Source organism: Rhinichthys klamathensis, unplaced genomic scaffold (assembly GCF_029890125.1).
Source record: "Rhinichthys klamathensis goyatoka isolate OS25496 unplaced genomic scaffold, OSU_Roscu_1.1 h1tg000082l_1, whole genome shotgun sequence".
Classification (NCBI taxonomy): domain Eukaryota; kingdom Metazoa; phylum Chordata; class Actinopteri; order Cypriniformes; family Leuciscidae; genus Rhinichthys; species Rhinichthys klamathensis.
Window position 1 is genome coordinate 42301 of NW_026606624.1, and position 14971 is coordinate 57271.

At 36.6% G+C, this 14971-nt stretch overlaps 2 protein-coding genes across 3 annotated transcripts in view; one reads left to right on the forward strand and one right to left on the reverse strand.

Moving 5' to 3' along the window:
• ace2 (angiotensin I converting enzyme 2) lies at positions 1-8928 on the forward strand. 2 transcript variants are annotated; one of them, XM_056251348.1, is made up of 18 exons: positions 1-243; positions 712-870; positions 996-1089; positions 2074-2217; positions 2367-2479; positions 2554-2659; positions 2807-2904; positions 3195-3364; positions 3689-3915; positions 4024-4168; positions 4252-4350; positions 5525-5647; positions 5790-5968; positions 6273-6352; positions 6442-6542; positions 6629-6745; positions 7133-7327; positions 8405-8928. In XM_056251348.1, exons 1-18 carry the CDS (start codon positions 16-18, stop codon positions 8505-8507), a joined length of 2481 nt encoding a protein of 826 aa, XP_056107323.1. In that variant the 5' UTR covers positions 1-15; the 3' UTR covers positions 8508-8928. The 2 variants fall into 2 exon arrangements, with proteins under 2 accessions (XP_056107323.1, XP_056107324.1); XM_056251349.1 differs by having other exon boundaries at positions 6294-6352.
• si:ch73-226l13.2 (uncharacterized protein LOC100150092 homolog) overlaps positions 8284-14971 on the reverse strand; it is a 24253-nt gene continuing 17565 nt past the window's right edge. Inside the window, exons 2-5 of the mRNA XM_056251350.1 lie at positions 9872-10214; positions 9593-9721; positions 9369-9502; positions 8284-9150 (exon numbers count right to left, since the gene is read on the reverse strand). Coding sequence (XP_056107325.1) covers positions 8917-9150; positions 9369-9502; positions 9593-9721; positions 9872-10214 — 840 coding nt within the window. The 3' untranslated portion in view covers positions 8284-8916. The remainder of the gene's footprint in view (positions 9151-9368; positions 9503-9592; positions 9722-9871; positions 10215-14971) is intronic.

Here is a 14971-nt window from a genome sequence, read left to right on the forward strand (position 1 = left end):
TCGATAAAACCGTGCATGGGGAAAACAACAGTCAGTGTCGGTGGGATACGCGCTGTCATGATGTGTGCTCGGTGGCTCCTGCTTTTGGCCATGGCCTCCATGGCTTGCTCTCAGACCGTGGAGGAAAGGGCCAGGGAATTCTTAAAGAAATTTGATGAGGATGCATCTAATCTCGTGTACCAGTATTCCCTTAAATCCTGGGCCTACAACACAGATATTTCCCAGGAAAATGCAGATAAAGAGGTTAGTGTGATGTAAACAGTCAAGTTTAGTATCTCATTTTTGGGGAAATTATGAATTGAACAATCAGTATCACCTGGATATGGATGTTCATGACAAGTTAAGCATATTTTTCTAGCTTTTGAATAAAGTTTTAACCAGTTCAACTATTGAAATGACAAAATATAACATTTTTAGGGAAAATATTAATTGAAAAACATTAGTAGAAACTGGATATGGGTGTTCATGTCAAGTTGAGCATCTCTTTCTAGCTTTTGCAGACAGTTTTTAACTCGTTTAGTTATTGAAATCACAAATTATCTAATTGTTGGTGAAAATAATAATTGAACAATGTTAGTAGTAACTGGATATGGGTGTTTCATGACAAGTTGAGCATCTTTTTCTATCTTCTACAGACAGTTTTAACCCATTCAGCTGTTGACATCACAAATTGGGTGTTCTATAATGAGTTCTCATTAAACTTCTCTTCAGGCTGAAGCATATGCAATCTGGAGCGAATATTACAACAAGATGTCAGAGGAGTCCAGTGCCTTCCCTATCGATCAGATCTCTGATCCAGAGATTAAAATGCAGCTCCAAAAGCTCCAAGATAAAGGATCAGGGGCACTTTCACCTGACAAGGCTAGCCAAGTAAGTATGACATTGCTGATTTACAATAATGTCCCCTCACTCATGTTTTCCACCACGCTTTCATGTTTCACTTCTCCTGCATGCGTATTAAAACTAAAATGCTCTGAATGCCTTGTGCATCACAGTTGAGGAATATCATGGCACAGATGAGCACTATTTACAACACAGCAACTGTGTGCAAAATGGACGACCCCTCTGACTGTCAGACTTTGGAGCCAGGTAATGTCAGCACACATATCACCATCCTAATGATAAAGCGAAATCTCAGGATCATTAACAGGTTCCTTGTTTTCATACTCATGATAATAAAAGAGTCTGTGTAAAAGGCTTCTATGATCTGCTTCATTCATACACGTGTACAAACCTGAAAAAGGGAACTTTCTATTTTCTATTCTCAGTTTCTATTCTCAGATCCATTGTTGAATGTGATTAGAACTTTGCCGTTTGTTAGAAAAAGTGGATATATTATTTGAAACATAAGGTGAAGGAAAGGTAACATGGCCAGAAAGGTTTTGCTGTGTCATAATCCCTTAAGGTTGAATAAAGATTCAATAATGAATCACCAGGCCCAAACACTGGAGAAAGATTCACAGAATTTGAGAACCAGATGTTGTATATTCAGTTATTCAATATTTTGGATAATTTTATTATGTTTTCAGTTGTCAATAAGGGCTCTCAGTTTAATTGATCAAAGTTAAATCCTCAGAATTCAAAGATGTGTACCCTAAAAACAGTCTGAGTTTGCAAAGTTGTCTGGAGCAATTTCTTTATAACATCAGTAAGAAAACATAAGGATGTTTTTATTGTACACTCACAAAAGTTTGCTGTCAGAATTCCACCCCCCCCCCCCCCCCCAGAAAAAAATTTGTTCTCAACACTGATAATAAGAAATGTTTCTTGAGCATCAAATGAGCATACTAGAATGGTTTCTAAAGGATCATGTGACACTAAAGACTGGAGTAATGATGCTGAAAAGTCAGTTATGCTGAAATGAATTACATAACAGCTTTTGAATAATAATATTTCACAATATTACAGTTTTTACTGTATATTTGATTTAAAAAAATGCAGCCTTGGCGACCATAAGAGACTTCTTTCAAACACACATTTAATATCCAACCCCAAACTTTTGTACACTAGAGAATGTCTTTTTAACATAAACTACCAATTCACCTGACACCTGACATATTTTTCATTCACTAGGCCTAGAGGGCATCATGGCAAACAGCAGAGACTACGACGAGCGTCTGAATGTGTGGGAGGGCTGGAGAGTGGCGACGGGGATGAAGATGAGACCCCTGTATGAGCAATATGTCGATCTGAAAAACGAAGCTGCCAAACTTAACAGTACGAACTCTGTTGTTTTAAAAAATATGTTTTTAGTTAGTAGAAATGATGATGTTACACCTTAGCTTCTACTGCTTTAACTATATGGAGAGCTAATGTGGTGGCGGCCAACAATAAAAGTTGTTCACTTATTTTTTTTTTTCTGAAAGAGTACGAAGACCATGGAGATTATTGGAGGGGGGATTACGAAACCATTGATGGACCCGAATACAGTTACTCCCGAGATCAAGTTATGGAAGATGCCAGGCGCGTTTACAAGGAGGTTGGTCAAAAAAAGCCAAAACAAGACTTTCTTTGGTTTTGATTCAGAAACTCACTCTTAATATGATGTTCCAGATCTTACCATTGTATAAAGAGCTTCATGCTTATGTGAGAGCAAAACTGCAAGGCGTCTATCCTGGTCACATCGCTTCTGACGGTTGCCTTCCAGCACATCTGCTTGGTAATATATGGAATATTATTCATTATTCACAGTGCCAAAACAGTGGTATTAATGACAGCTAATATAATACATATATGCTATTAGGATATAGCGCTGTCTGATGAAATGTGGAGATATGGGTGACATTCTCTGACATTTCGCATTAAGGTGATATGTGGGGGCGGTTTTGGACCAACCTGTATCCTCTCATGATCCCGTATCCAGAAAAGCCTGATATTGACGTGAGCTCTGCAATGGTGGCCCAGGTAAGACATGTGACTATTGTTTATTTCTATACCCTACCCTTTTGCTTTGATCTGAGTGTCTCTTTATCTCCAAGATTTTATCTTTTATCTTTATATATGTTTAACAGTACAAGGTCAGTTCACATTTTATTTGATCAAAGATTAAATGTAATCCATTCTATTATTCATTTTTGTTCCTTAGCTGGAGCAATAAAAGCATCCCTGAAGATTATGGAGTTGCACATTGTCAAAATGTGGTCTAGCTCTTTTTTTTAATTTTCCTAATTATTTGACACCACTGTCCATTTCAGGGCTGGGATGAAATGCGCCTGTTTAAAGAGGCGGAACAATTCTTTATGTCCGTAAACATGTCTGCAATGTTTGACAACTTCTGGACAAACTCAATGTTCACTAAACCTGAAGGAAGAGATGTGGTGTGCCATCCTACCGCATGGGACATGGGAAACAGAGAGGACTTCAGGTGGGGCTGATAATACTGCTTACTGCTATGCTTAGTAATGATTAACTGGTAGATAAGATGCTAATTTAAAGAATTCAATTCAGTTAAAGTATTTAAAATAATATTTCCTTTTGCTGTTTACATTTATTTGATAAAAACATTAATACTGTAAAATATTTTTATAACTAATAACTTTTCTATTTTAATATATTTTTGAATTTATATTTATTTCTGTGATGGCAAACCTGAATTTTCAGCATTATCAATAGAACATTTCAAAAGTATAGCAATTATTATTTTAAATTGAATTATTTTAACTAATTTAAAAAACTTTTTTTTTTACAGAATCAAAATGTGCACTAAAGTGAACATGGATGATTTCTTAACTGTTCACCATGAGATGGGACATAACCAATACCAAATGGCCTACCGTAACCTCTCATACCTGCTGAGAGATGGTGCTAACGAAGGCTTCCATGAGGCTGTGGGAGAGATCATGTCTCTTTCGGCTGCCACTCCTTCTCACCTGCAGTCATTGGGCCTTCTGCCTTCTGATTTCAAGGAGGACTATGGTAAAGGCCCATTGCATGCCGAGTCAGGAGTCTGACTTCATCTAAATTAATTGTGAAAACTGATTTTAGCAGATGATTCTTTACCAAAACGTTTTTTTGTATGCACAGAGACCGAGATTAACTTCCTGTTGAAGCAGGCCCTCACCATCGTGGCCACTCTGCCCTTCACCTATATGCTGGAGGAATGGAGGTGGCAAGCCTTTAAAGAGACAATTCCCAAAGACAAGTGGATGCTCCGCTGGTGGCAAATGAAGTGAGTGACAAGAAACGTACATCAGAATCCAAACATTGTGAAGTTTCCTTCAGTGTGGCTCATCACAACATTTGTTACCGTAGGAGAGAATTAGTTGGAGTGGCTGAAGCTATACCAAGAGATGAGTCGTATTGTGACCCACCTGCACTTTTCCATGTGTCTGGGGATTATTCTTTTATCAGGTAACGTGATCTGTATTAATGAAGTTTTGCATTTAACTAAGTGCTGATTGTCTTTGCCTCTACGTAAGTTGCGTTTTTTATTTGAACAGTCCTGATATCAAATCTAAAATCAAAACAATTCGTATTTCACATTAGCTGTGAATTTGAAGTCTTTGTTAAAGGCAATGCAATACAAATACAGTTAACTGTGAAATAATAGCAAGAAACGTTTTATATTGAGACCTTCGCAGACCGCACAGAACAAACATACAACGCGACCCCTGTAGTCCGATTCATGAACAAATTACCAGCCAGTTCTTTTTAGGGAATAGAAACATACATTGCATATATTCCAGACACAAATGACTCTTGAGCTGGTTCTTTCTTGTGAATCATAACATGTTGTATGACCAATGAAGTCGATTCCTGAAACAAATGACTCTTTTGAGATGGTTCTTTGTAGTGAATCAGAACATATGGCGCGCCAGGGTTGCTCAATTGCAAAAACAATTGACTCTTTTGAGCCGGTACCTTAAATTGAGCTGGTTCTTACAAAAAACAACCTGATTGTGTTATTTACAGCATTAGCTGAGAAATAATGTTTTTCAAATTGAAACAAAATGCACTTTATAAACCAGTGTTGGGTAAGTTACTTTAAAGAAGTAATTCATTACTAGCTATTAATGACATCTTCAACAGTGTAATTAGAATACTGTACTACTACTAATTACTCTCTCTACGAGTACTGCATTCGACCAGTTGAACAAAACTAGGATAGACATGAAAGTGCATAAATTATTCTTGAACTGACCAAAGTATTGAAATTTTGATGTTAAATCCACAATCTTTTTTATATAGAATTGTTCTATAGTTTATACAGTATGCAATTACATCAGAGATAACTAATTAAATTACAGTCCCTTACTTTACTTTTTCAAGGGAAAAGTAATTAATTATAGTAAATAATTATTTAGTAATGTCACACCCAACATCGATTATAACTGAGACATAGTCTACCACAATGAGTCTGATTCGAACCAAGAGCTTTCTGAATCGGAAATGAATTGGGAAATCTGCATCTGTAATAATTTGTATAGCCAGAATTATTATAAGTCTTTCTTTGTGCAATACAATATAGGCTAAATATGTGGCTAATAATCATATGATATGAATAGCTATGTCTTGTTTCTAATAGGTACTTCACTAGAACCATATATCAGTTCCAGTTTCAAGAGGCATTATGTGAGGCAGCTGGCCACACCGGTCCCCTTCACAAATGTGACATTACCAACTCAACCAAAGCTGGTAACAAACTCAGGTATGCAGAATGCTTTGTGTCTTTGATATTTCTTATTGATATACTTTCTACTTATAACTACTCACACTGCAATAGACCTGTATTCTTGGATATTAGGATAAACATAACCACTATAAACTAACTGTAATATTTTGGTCTGCAGGCATATGCTTGAGTTAGGCCGATCCATGTCTTGGACTCGTGCTCTGGAAGATATTGCAGGAACCACGAGGATAGACTCCCAGCCACTGCTACATTACTTCAGCACTCTCATGGAGTGGCTAAAGCAGGAGAACCAGAAGAACAACAGAGTGCCCGGCTGGAATGTCAATATTAACCCAAGTTAGTATTTCATTTTAACATAAACCTTACTTTTCTTTTACAGAAAGTAAAATTCCTCCCAGTTAATGTGAGAAACTGATGTAAGAAACAAAAAGCAAAAGTAACTGCTAAATGATGGGGTGTACTTAAAGATGGTTACATTTCTGTAGATTCTTTTAATAATAAATCTATGGTTAAATTATATTACCTTCATCCATCAATACAGTCCAAATAAAGTTCCAGTACTGACATGCCAACATACGCCAACATGTTGTCTGTTGAAAAATGACAACATTTTTCATTAGGCGTACTGTCTTACTCACAGCTTCCTATATAAATAATGCAGATTCCGAAAACGCCTTCAAAGTCAGAATAAGCCTAAAATCTGCCATGGGAGATGATGCAGTAAGTCTCTTTCAATTTTAACACTCATAATGAATTACAGATACAAATAGAATGTTAATTTGCTAATTATTGTTCATTCTTATCTCCAGTACACCTGGAATACAAATGAAATGTATCTCTTTAAGTCCACTATGGGCTTTGCCATGCGCCAGTACTACTTGAAAGAAAAGGGAATAGATGTGAATTTCATGTAAGTATTCTTATCCTTCACTAACGGCACATGTCAGAGTAATGAGACCATTTTCATCATAAAATTAACATATTTGTTGCACACAGGGCAGAGAACATCCAAACGTACAATGAGACCGCCAGAATCTCCTTCTATTTTGTTGTGATGGATCCAACCAAACCAGCCACAGTTATTCCTAAGGCAGAAGTAGAAGCGGCTATCTGGTATTTCTTGAAACCATACTATATAAAAATATAGAAATAAAAACATTAAATATTGTAGATTGAATAATACATTATTATTATATATTATAGAATATTATTTGTAAATATATCTAAATGTATCTATTCATATATATACGTATATATAATTTTATTTATATATAATGAATTTATTAACTATAAACTATTTAATTGATATAAAACATTTAAAAACGGAATATTAGTGTGATTATTCCATGTTTTATTCTTAATCTCAACTCAACGACTGAATACATTTGAATATTTTGGAAATAATTGAATGAATATTGGGTGCCATAACATGACATAATTATGGGGAACTAAAGCATTTGTTCCTGTGACTAAAGAATTTCCCTTGTTAACTCTTCACAGGCTGTCAAGAGAACGCATCAATGGTGCATTTCTACTCCATGATGAAACACTGGAATTTGTTGGGCTGCAGTCAACATTAGCTCCACCCAAAGAGGAAAAAATCACAGTTTGGCTGGTGGTGTTTGGAGTAGTAATGGGAGTAACTGTGTGTGGAGGGATTTATCTCATTACCACAGGGGTATTAAACAGGAAGAAGTAAGTACTAGAGGGGAAGCCCCTTCAAGAATGAGTCAATCATCGAACGTGGCTTAGAAACGTTTCAGTGACAGTGAATTATGCAATTCTTGTCCTTATAACAGATTGGTATGTTTGTTGGAATTGCATCATCATAACAGCTACTAGGGCTGCACGATTTGGGGAAAATGTCAAATTGCGATTATTGAGGTCAATATTGCGATTGCGATATATAATTAACAAATGGTTTCATGAGTCAACTTGCTTGGTTCTCAAGGAAAATGCACACACACATTAGTGATAATGCTGAAATTTCTCAACTCAAACTAGCAACAACAACTAAATGATTGATAACACCTATAATGATCAATAAGCCATCGACGTCTGGATAAAAATAATCGCATAGGCTTGACATTGCGATTGCGATATGATTAATCGTGCAGCACTAACAGCTACATACTGTATAGCTACTACGTACATGCATTGTAGACAATATAAATATAAATACACAAATAGGACATAATCCAACATCCTTTTCTGGTATAATACAATAAGTAACACTTTATTTTTAGCATCCATGTTATGGATTATACACAGTATAATAATTATTTTCTATAGAAATAGTAAAATATGGGCTTCAAAAATATTATTGAAATCCACACCTTGACCACAGCTAGTTTGTTTCTGAATTTCTTACATTGTTGCAAAAACTGAACTTGTTATGAACAAACATTCTTCCAGTAACGCTGACAGGATGTTCGTTTATAGTTATCTGGTTAGCACAAAAATGTGATTTATACATTGTTCATGGAACTTTTTTTCTGAAAAATGTCAGTTGGACATTTGTTTAACATTTTTTAAAAGCTACTACTTGTTTCAGAATGTTCAGAGAACATTCAAAAGTAACATTCCCATAATGTTTGCTAAATTTTATAATGGAATGTTCCCAACATTCGCAAAAAAAAACAAGAAAAACGTTTAGAAAACATTCAGAAATAAAATGTTTATAACTTAATTTGAACAGTAGCAAAACATTCTTAGAACACATTTTTGTTAGCTGAGTGACTGAATTATTATTATATTTTTAAAAATTTTCAGGAAAGCTAAGAAGGCCGAGGAGACTGTGAACCCATATGAGAATTCAGATGAAGGAGAAGTAAACAAAGCCTTCGAGCAAGACATTGAACAAACTGGACTGTAAAGAAAAATGGGTTTTCAAAAACATCTACTCTAACATCAGAATTGAGTGATGAAAAAAGCTTCAACATCATCGCATGCGTTTGGAGACTTTATTTTCTAATACAATGAACGGATCACTTTTCCCCCCACAAATGTTTATTTAAATGTCTGATGTGAAAGTGTAAAAAAGATACATTAACACATAATGACAAATGATGAATTTACTGTACCCAACAGGATGACTCAAATTGCTAATCGCTTATACAGACAGATGTAAATAGAGATTATAAATATATGGATAAAGTACTTATAATGTTGCGGTTTTTTTATATACTATAAAAACATACCCAGTGATGTGGTACTACAATATAATGAAAAGCGGTTCAGCATTAAAGTGCAAAAAGAAACACATTCTTAATAAAATCTTTATTTTAAATTTGAAAGGTTTTTGTGGCATCACTCTCAATTAAGTCAAAGCAGGTGCTGGATGTAAGTGCGCCTCTTATCATTTTCACAGCGCCACTGTCTACAGTGTGAATGAACCATCCTCTGTGGAGCACTGACTCAAAATGCCGGTGACCCGACGGGGTTATAGACATGTAGAAAACAAGGGCTGTTTTTTTTGGATCATCTCCAGGGATGTTTAGCTTGCTTTTGTCATACCACTGAAATAAACATAAGTTTGTTTAACTGCAGCTTATGGGAAAAAATTGATTGGCAAGTAATTTAGCATGAGCAGGGAGACTTTGTAAATATATCTTATTTTCTGAATTTTATATCCCAATGTCATGCTGTTCAGAAAATATTAAGATACAAATGGCACAATATGCAGCCAAAGCTAAAATGCAAAGTCAAGAAACAGAGAACATTATTGAAAACTTACTGTAATTTTCAAAATCTTTTCTTCGCCTTCGTTGGTGCAGCAGAAGAAGTTCTCTGTGCCAGTGAAGTTCAGCACAACAGGAACACCCGATTGTGTGTCTTTGGTGGGCATGAATCGGAAGATGGTGATTTTTGCTGAATAAATTCAAAATATGTGAAAAAATGGAAGGAAAACTGCTATAAATGTGTATTTTTAAACATACATTTTCATTATTTGAGACAAACCTGACATAGTGTCCTCCAAACAAATCTGATTATACTGACCGGATGCAATATACTTTTGGACTGATTTTGACTTCAGGAACAAATTTTTTTGTTCTTTATCTTTATTCAGTTTTCCAATTTGTGTAGAAACTGTGAAAAAGGCAGCAGAATTAGAGAACATTTTTAAAAATTTGGTTGTATTTTTTTATGAACAATAAAAATGGAACGGTCACTTCAACATTAGTTAATTCAAATGAATAAAAAAAGCTGAGGAATAAAAGATTATTTAATATTTCTTACTAATGCCAAGATCAGCTTGCTCAGGGGTGACCACAACTTCATTAAATTGGTGATCACAGCTATAGAAAGGTTTGTCAGTGTCGGGGCCTTGGTCATCAACCAGATTGAAGCTCATGGTTGCCAGGGAAACAAGCAGCTGATCGACATCATCGAAACAGTCGTCCTCAATGTCCTCATCTATCGACTTTGTTTGTGGATGTGACAGATCCTGGTGCCCACCCGTCTCCAAATCTTCCTCACTTAACATCGTCAGGCTGAATCTCAGTTTCACCTTCCTTTTCATGCCACATGCGTCCTCAGATTCACGCTCTTCTGTTTTTCCAGGGCTCGGATGGTGTACAATCTAGGAGAGGAAATGATTTGCTTCAGCGCAGTTAAAAACACATAGGACTTAGAAATGAATCCATATGAGGTGGTCTCAAAAATATTTGTTTCAAATGCCGCCCACACATGATCACATGATTATTCTGACTAGGCTAAAAGGCCAAAGGAAAAATTTCAGTTTCATTTCTCTCTTGTCATAAACATGGATGTGATCGAGTAGAAAAGGATCCTTTAAATAGAAGATCAGAAAAGGCCTAGTTCCCTTTCTCGCACTGCGTCGAATGACACTTTGGGGGAAGGCCTCAGGCGTGACAGGTGTCTGAAATCACTATCAAATCGCGGCAATTGACCGGCGACACCCTGTGAATCATTAACGTGAATGATTAACGTGCGACCTGCAAGTATATAAGGGCGCCTTGCAAACATGACAAATCATCTTTTCGACTTCAGGGACTGTCTGTTCGAAAACGCTACAAGAACGGTAAGAGAAATGAAACGTACAGCGAAGGCCGATTGCTTTCAGAAGTGTGCCGACCCGTGCCCAAGGTTTTTGACGCCGGGTGACACACATGAACTGTGCGTTTTCTGTCTGGGTAAAGAGCACGCACGGGAGGTTCTCGAGGGAGCCCTCTGTGCAAACTGTGATGCTGAACCCTCTCATCTGGCCCTCTTCTTGAGTGAAGAGGGTTCAGCATCTGGACCTCGTGGTTCAGGTCCGCTCGTGCCAAGGCAGAGCGGCGACTTGCATCATGGGGCTCCCAGATGGAGTTCGTCGATCACCTTGAGAGGGCTGTAAACATCTCAGAGGATCCGGCGACTGACGAGGGCGATCTGCAGGTCGATGATGAAGATTTCTCGCAGACTGTTCCTGCAGATAGTGCTCTCCAGGATGATCATGAGCCCCCTCAGCCACCCTACCCCATGTACGCAGAGCTGGTGGAGTTGTGGATAGTAAAGAGTTATACAATAGAGAAATCAAGTGACTAACCCCACATCCAAGCCCTAAAAGTTCATCAAACTTGGCAGAAGAAGCCTCATCCAGACAAGGAAAATGCTTTCTTACATAGTCCCTGAGCTGCAATTGTTTTTATGCAAACTGTATTTTGCCTGCAGCTGACTAAAGGAGACAAAAGAACCATCAATGAATAGGTCCCCAATATTCCGAATACCCACATCTCTCCACTTTGTGAAAGCAGAATCCATTGTAGAAGAAATTAATGATGGATTCCCTCCAATTGGTAAGAGAAAAGATAAGGACTTTATTACAAATTTTGATTTAATCTGCTTCCAAATGCGAATAGTACTATGGATTATACAATTATGATTGTAAGACAATTTCTCTATCTTTGTAGGAGACAAGATCACTGCCCCAATATCATATGGGCTACATGATTCTCTTTCCATTTGGATCCAAGTGGGGTGTGCAAAGTTGGGGTATAGCCACATTATAATAGTATGAATAGCACTGGCATAGTAATAAAGAGAGAAATTTCTTTCAGCTTTTCTACAGAAGCCTTCAGCTTTAGGCTTACAAAGATGAGCTTTACTTTTCCGATGGGCTTTATACTCCTATAAAAAAGAAATAATGATTGAATCTAATTGCTTGAAAAAAATCTTAGGTAAAAATATTGGGATGTTCTGAAAAATATAGAGAATTTGAGGAAGAAAAATCATTTTAATAATATTAACCCTACCTACCAAGGAAATAGGAAGTGATCTCCAAAACTGAATATTATTTTTCAATTTAGACACTATGAGGGGGAAGGTTAGCCTTAAATAACGACTGGAAATCTTTTGTAACCTCAATTCCTAAATACGTACATTTTTGCTGTGTTATTTTAAAGGGGAAGTGTTGTATAACAGAAAGATCTCAAACCTTTATGGGCATTAATTCGCTCTTAGACCAGTTTTTCCGGTATCCTGAAAATGTACCAAAATGAGAGATAATTTCCAAGATTCTTGCGATTGTAAAATTAGGCTTAGTGATATATAACAGGATGTTGTCAGCATACAATGAGATTTTACTTCATGTATTCTCTGTGCTATATCCATGTATCTTGAGGTCGGAACGAATAGTGTATGCTAAAGGCTCGAGAGCCAAAGCAAAGAGTAAGGGAGATAAAGCGCAACCTTGTCTGGAACCTCTGTGTAGTTGAAACGTTGAAGAGAGCATCTTATTAGTCAAAATTCTTGCAGATGGCCTACGGTAGAGAATTTCTATCCACTTTTCGAAACTATCACCAATATCAAACTTTCTTAAAACTTTAAACAGATAAGACCACTCCAATTGGTCAAAAGCTTTCTCTGCGTCAACAGAAACTATAACCAGGTCCTCTGCATAATTGTGGGAGTAAATTATATTAAAAAGACGTCTAAGATTTGAAAAGGAGTGCCTATTTGGTATAAATCCTGTCTGATCGGGGTGAACAAGTTTATCAATTACAGACCGAAGCCTGTTGGACAAAGCTTTAGCCAGAATTTTTTGGTCACATGTTAAAAGTGAAATTGGCCTATAGCTACTTACTTCTGGATCTTTCCCCTTTTTAAGTAATACTGTTATGGTAGCCTCGTTTAACGTAGGAGGTAGCATGCCAATAGTATTTGCATTAGTATACATTTTAAATAAATAGGGTGAAAAGAGATCACTTAATTGTTTGTAAAATTCACAAGAGTACCCATCAGGGCCAGGGGCCTTTCCGCACTTCATTGACCTAATCGAGTCTTGTATTTCAGAAACTGAAAGTTCTGCATTGAGGAAGTCACGATCTTTCTGATCTAGAGTGGGGAAATCACAACTATCCAAGAAATTTTCAGCAGCCAGGTCATTGATTGAGGCTCTGGAGGAGTATAATTCCTCATAGAACTGTTTGAATCTGCTATTAATGTCCGTGTGAGATGTTAATATGACACCATTTTCTGACTTAACTTTACTTCTAGTATGATCACTTTCCATTTTCCTAATTTGTCTAGCCAGTAATGAATGAGGTTTTTCACCAAATTCAAAAAAGGTTTGTTGCGTAAATAAAAATCCCCTAGCCAAACGATCTGAAAGAATCTGATTGTATCTAAATCTTAATAAGAGGATCTTCTTATAAATCTCTATGGATGGATGCATTGCATTTAATTTATCCAATCTATTAATTTGTTGTTCCAGATCTGCCAACTCAGCCCTTTTCCTTTTCTTTCTAGCAGGCTGAAAGAAAATAATACAACCCCTTATATAAGCTTTCATGGTCTCCCACAGTATTGAGGGGAACGTTTCAGGAAGATCATTCATCTCAAAGAAAAAAGAAATTTGTTCGCTTAAAAATTTACAAAATTGTGGTTCCTTTAAAAGCTGTGGGTCCAGTTTCCATATCCTCTCACAATGAGGCAAGTTAGCTAGATTTAAAGAGAATGAAAGAGGAGCATGATCTGAAATCACTATGCCCTTAGGCCTATATGCAACCTTACTGGCCAATGGCACTAATTTAGCATCAGACAGGAAATAATCAATTCTGGTATATACATTATGAACATTGGAATGGAAAGAGTATGCTCTGTCTTGAGGGTTAAAAATTCTCCAAATATCAAACAAATTTGAATTATTACAATATTCCTTCATGAAAATGCTGGAATTAGAAGGTGATGCTCTACGGGATGATGATGTCCAAATAAGGATCTAAAACTAAATTTCGGTCACCTGCAATGAATAAATTAGTTTGCGAGATGTCAGGGATCTGAGCGAAAACATGTTTAAAAAATGAAGGTGAGTCTGTATTAGGACCATAAATATTAACCAGTGTTATGGGTAATGTATATAAATCTCCAATAACAATTAGATATCTTCTCTCCTTATCTGCGATGGTTGTCTTATGGATGAATGGTGTGCCCTTTCTGAGGAGTATGGCCACCCCTCTTGATCTAACTGCACACATAGCATGATAAGTTTAACCAATCAATGGTATTGCAACATATTGCGTGACCTGGATCTTAGTTTGATGTATTCACTTTTATTAAGGCGCGTTTCTTGAAGAAAAATTATGTCATTAGATAGCATCTTTAGGCGTGCCAAAACTTTGCCCCTTTTAACGGGATGATTTAATCCTTTAACATTCCAAGTGACTATAGTAAATTGTCTCCCCTTATCCCGCTGAGTTACGTTGTCCTGCATGGTGTCGGCTCATACAATATGAATATAAACCCTATCAATGTGACATATGGTCATATACTGAATATAGATGTCCCAGAACAACCCTCCCTTTAACATGCTCTTGCCTATACTAAGAGAAACCTTCAAAGTAAGGCGCGATCCCACTTAGGAAGTTACGAGAAAAAACAAAACAAAACAGCAATAACAAGATACCAAAAAATTAACATGTACCATTCTAACTTCCCTCACTAAACCCTTCTAACAATAGAAGTTTAGAGCAGCCCCGCAAAAGGCATATATTTTGAAGTAAAAATAATTCATATATACATAATAAATATTTGAGAAACTAGACTTATTAACAAATTAAAAATATGAAAAGAGATAAATAAAAATCTGGAAGGACGATCCATCCTACCCTATTTATTTCAAAATAAACCAGAAGCCAACTTCAATAAAGATGGACATATACTTCAATTAAAGGCAATCCGCAAATCTAAAGTGAAGCTCGGCAAACTCTTCGGCTTTCTTCGAATCTGTGATCACTTTCTCTGTGCCATTAAAAGTCACTCTCAATTTCGCTGGAAATACTGTCCCATACCGCACTCCTGGCTTGTCTCGAAGTATTGCTCTGGCTCTGTTAAACG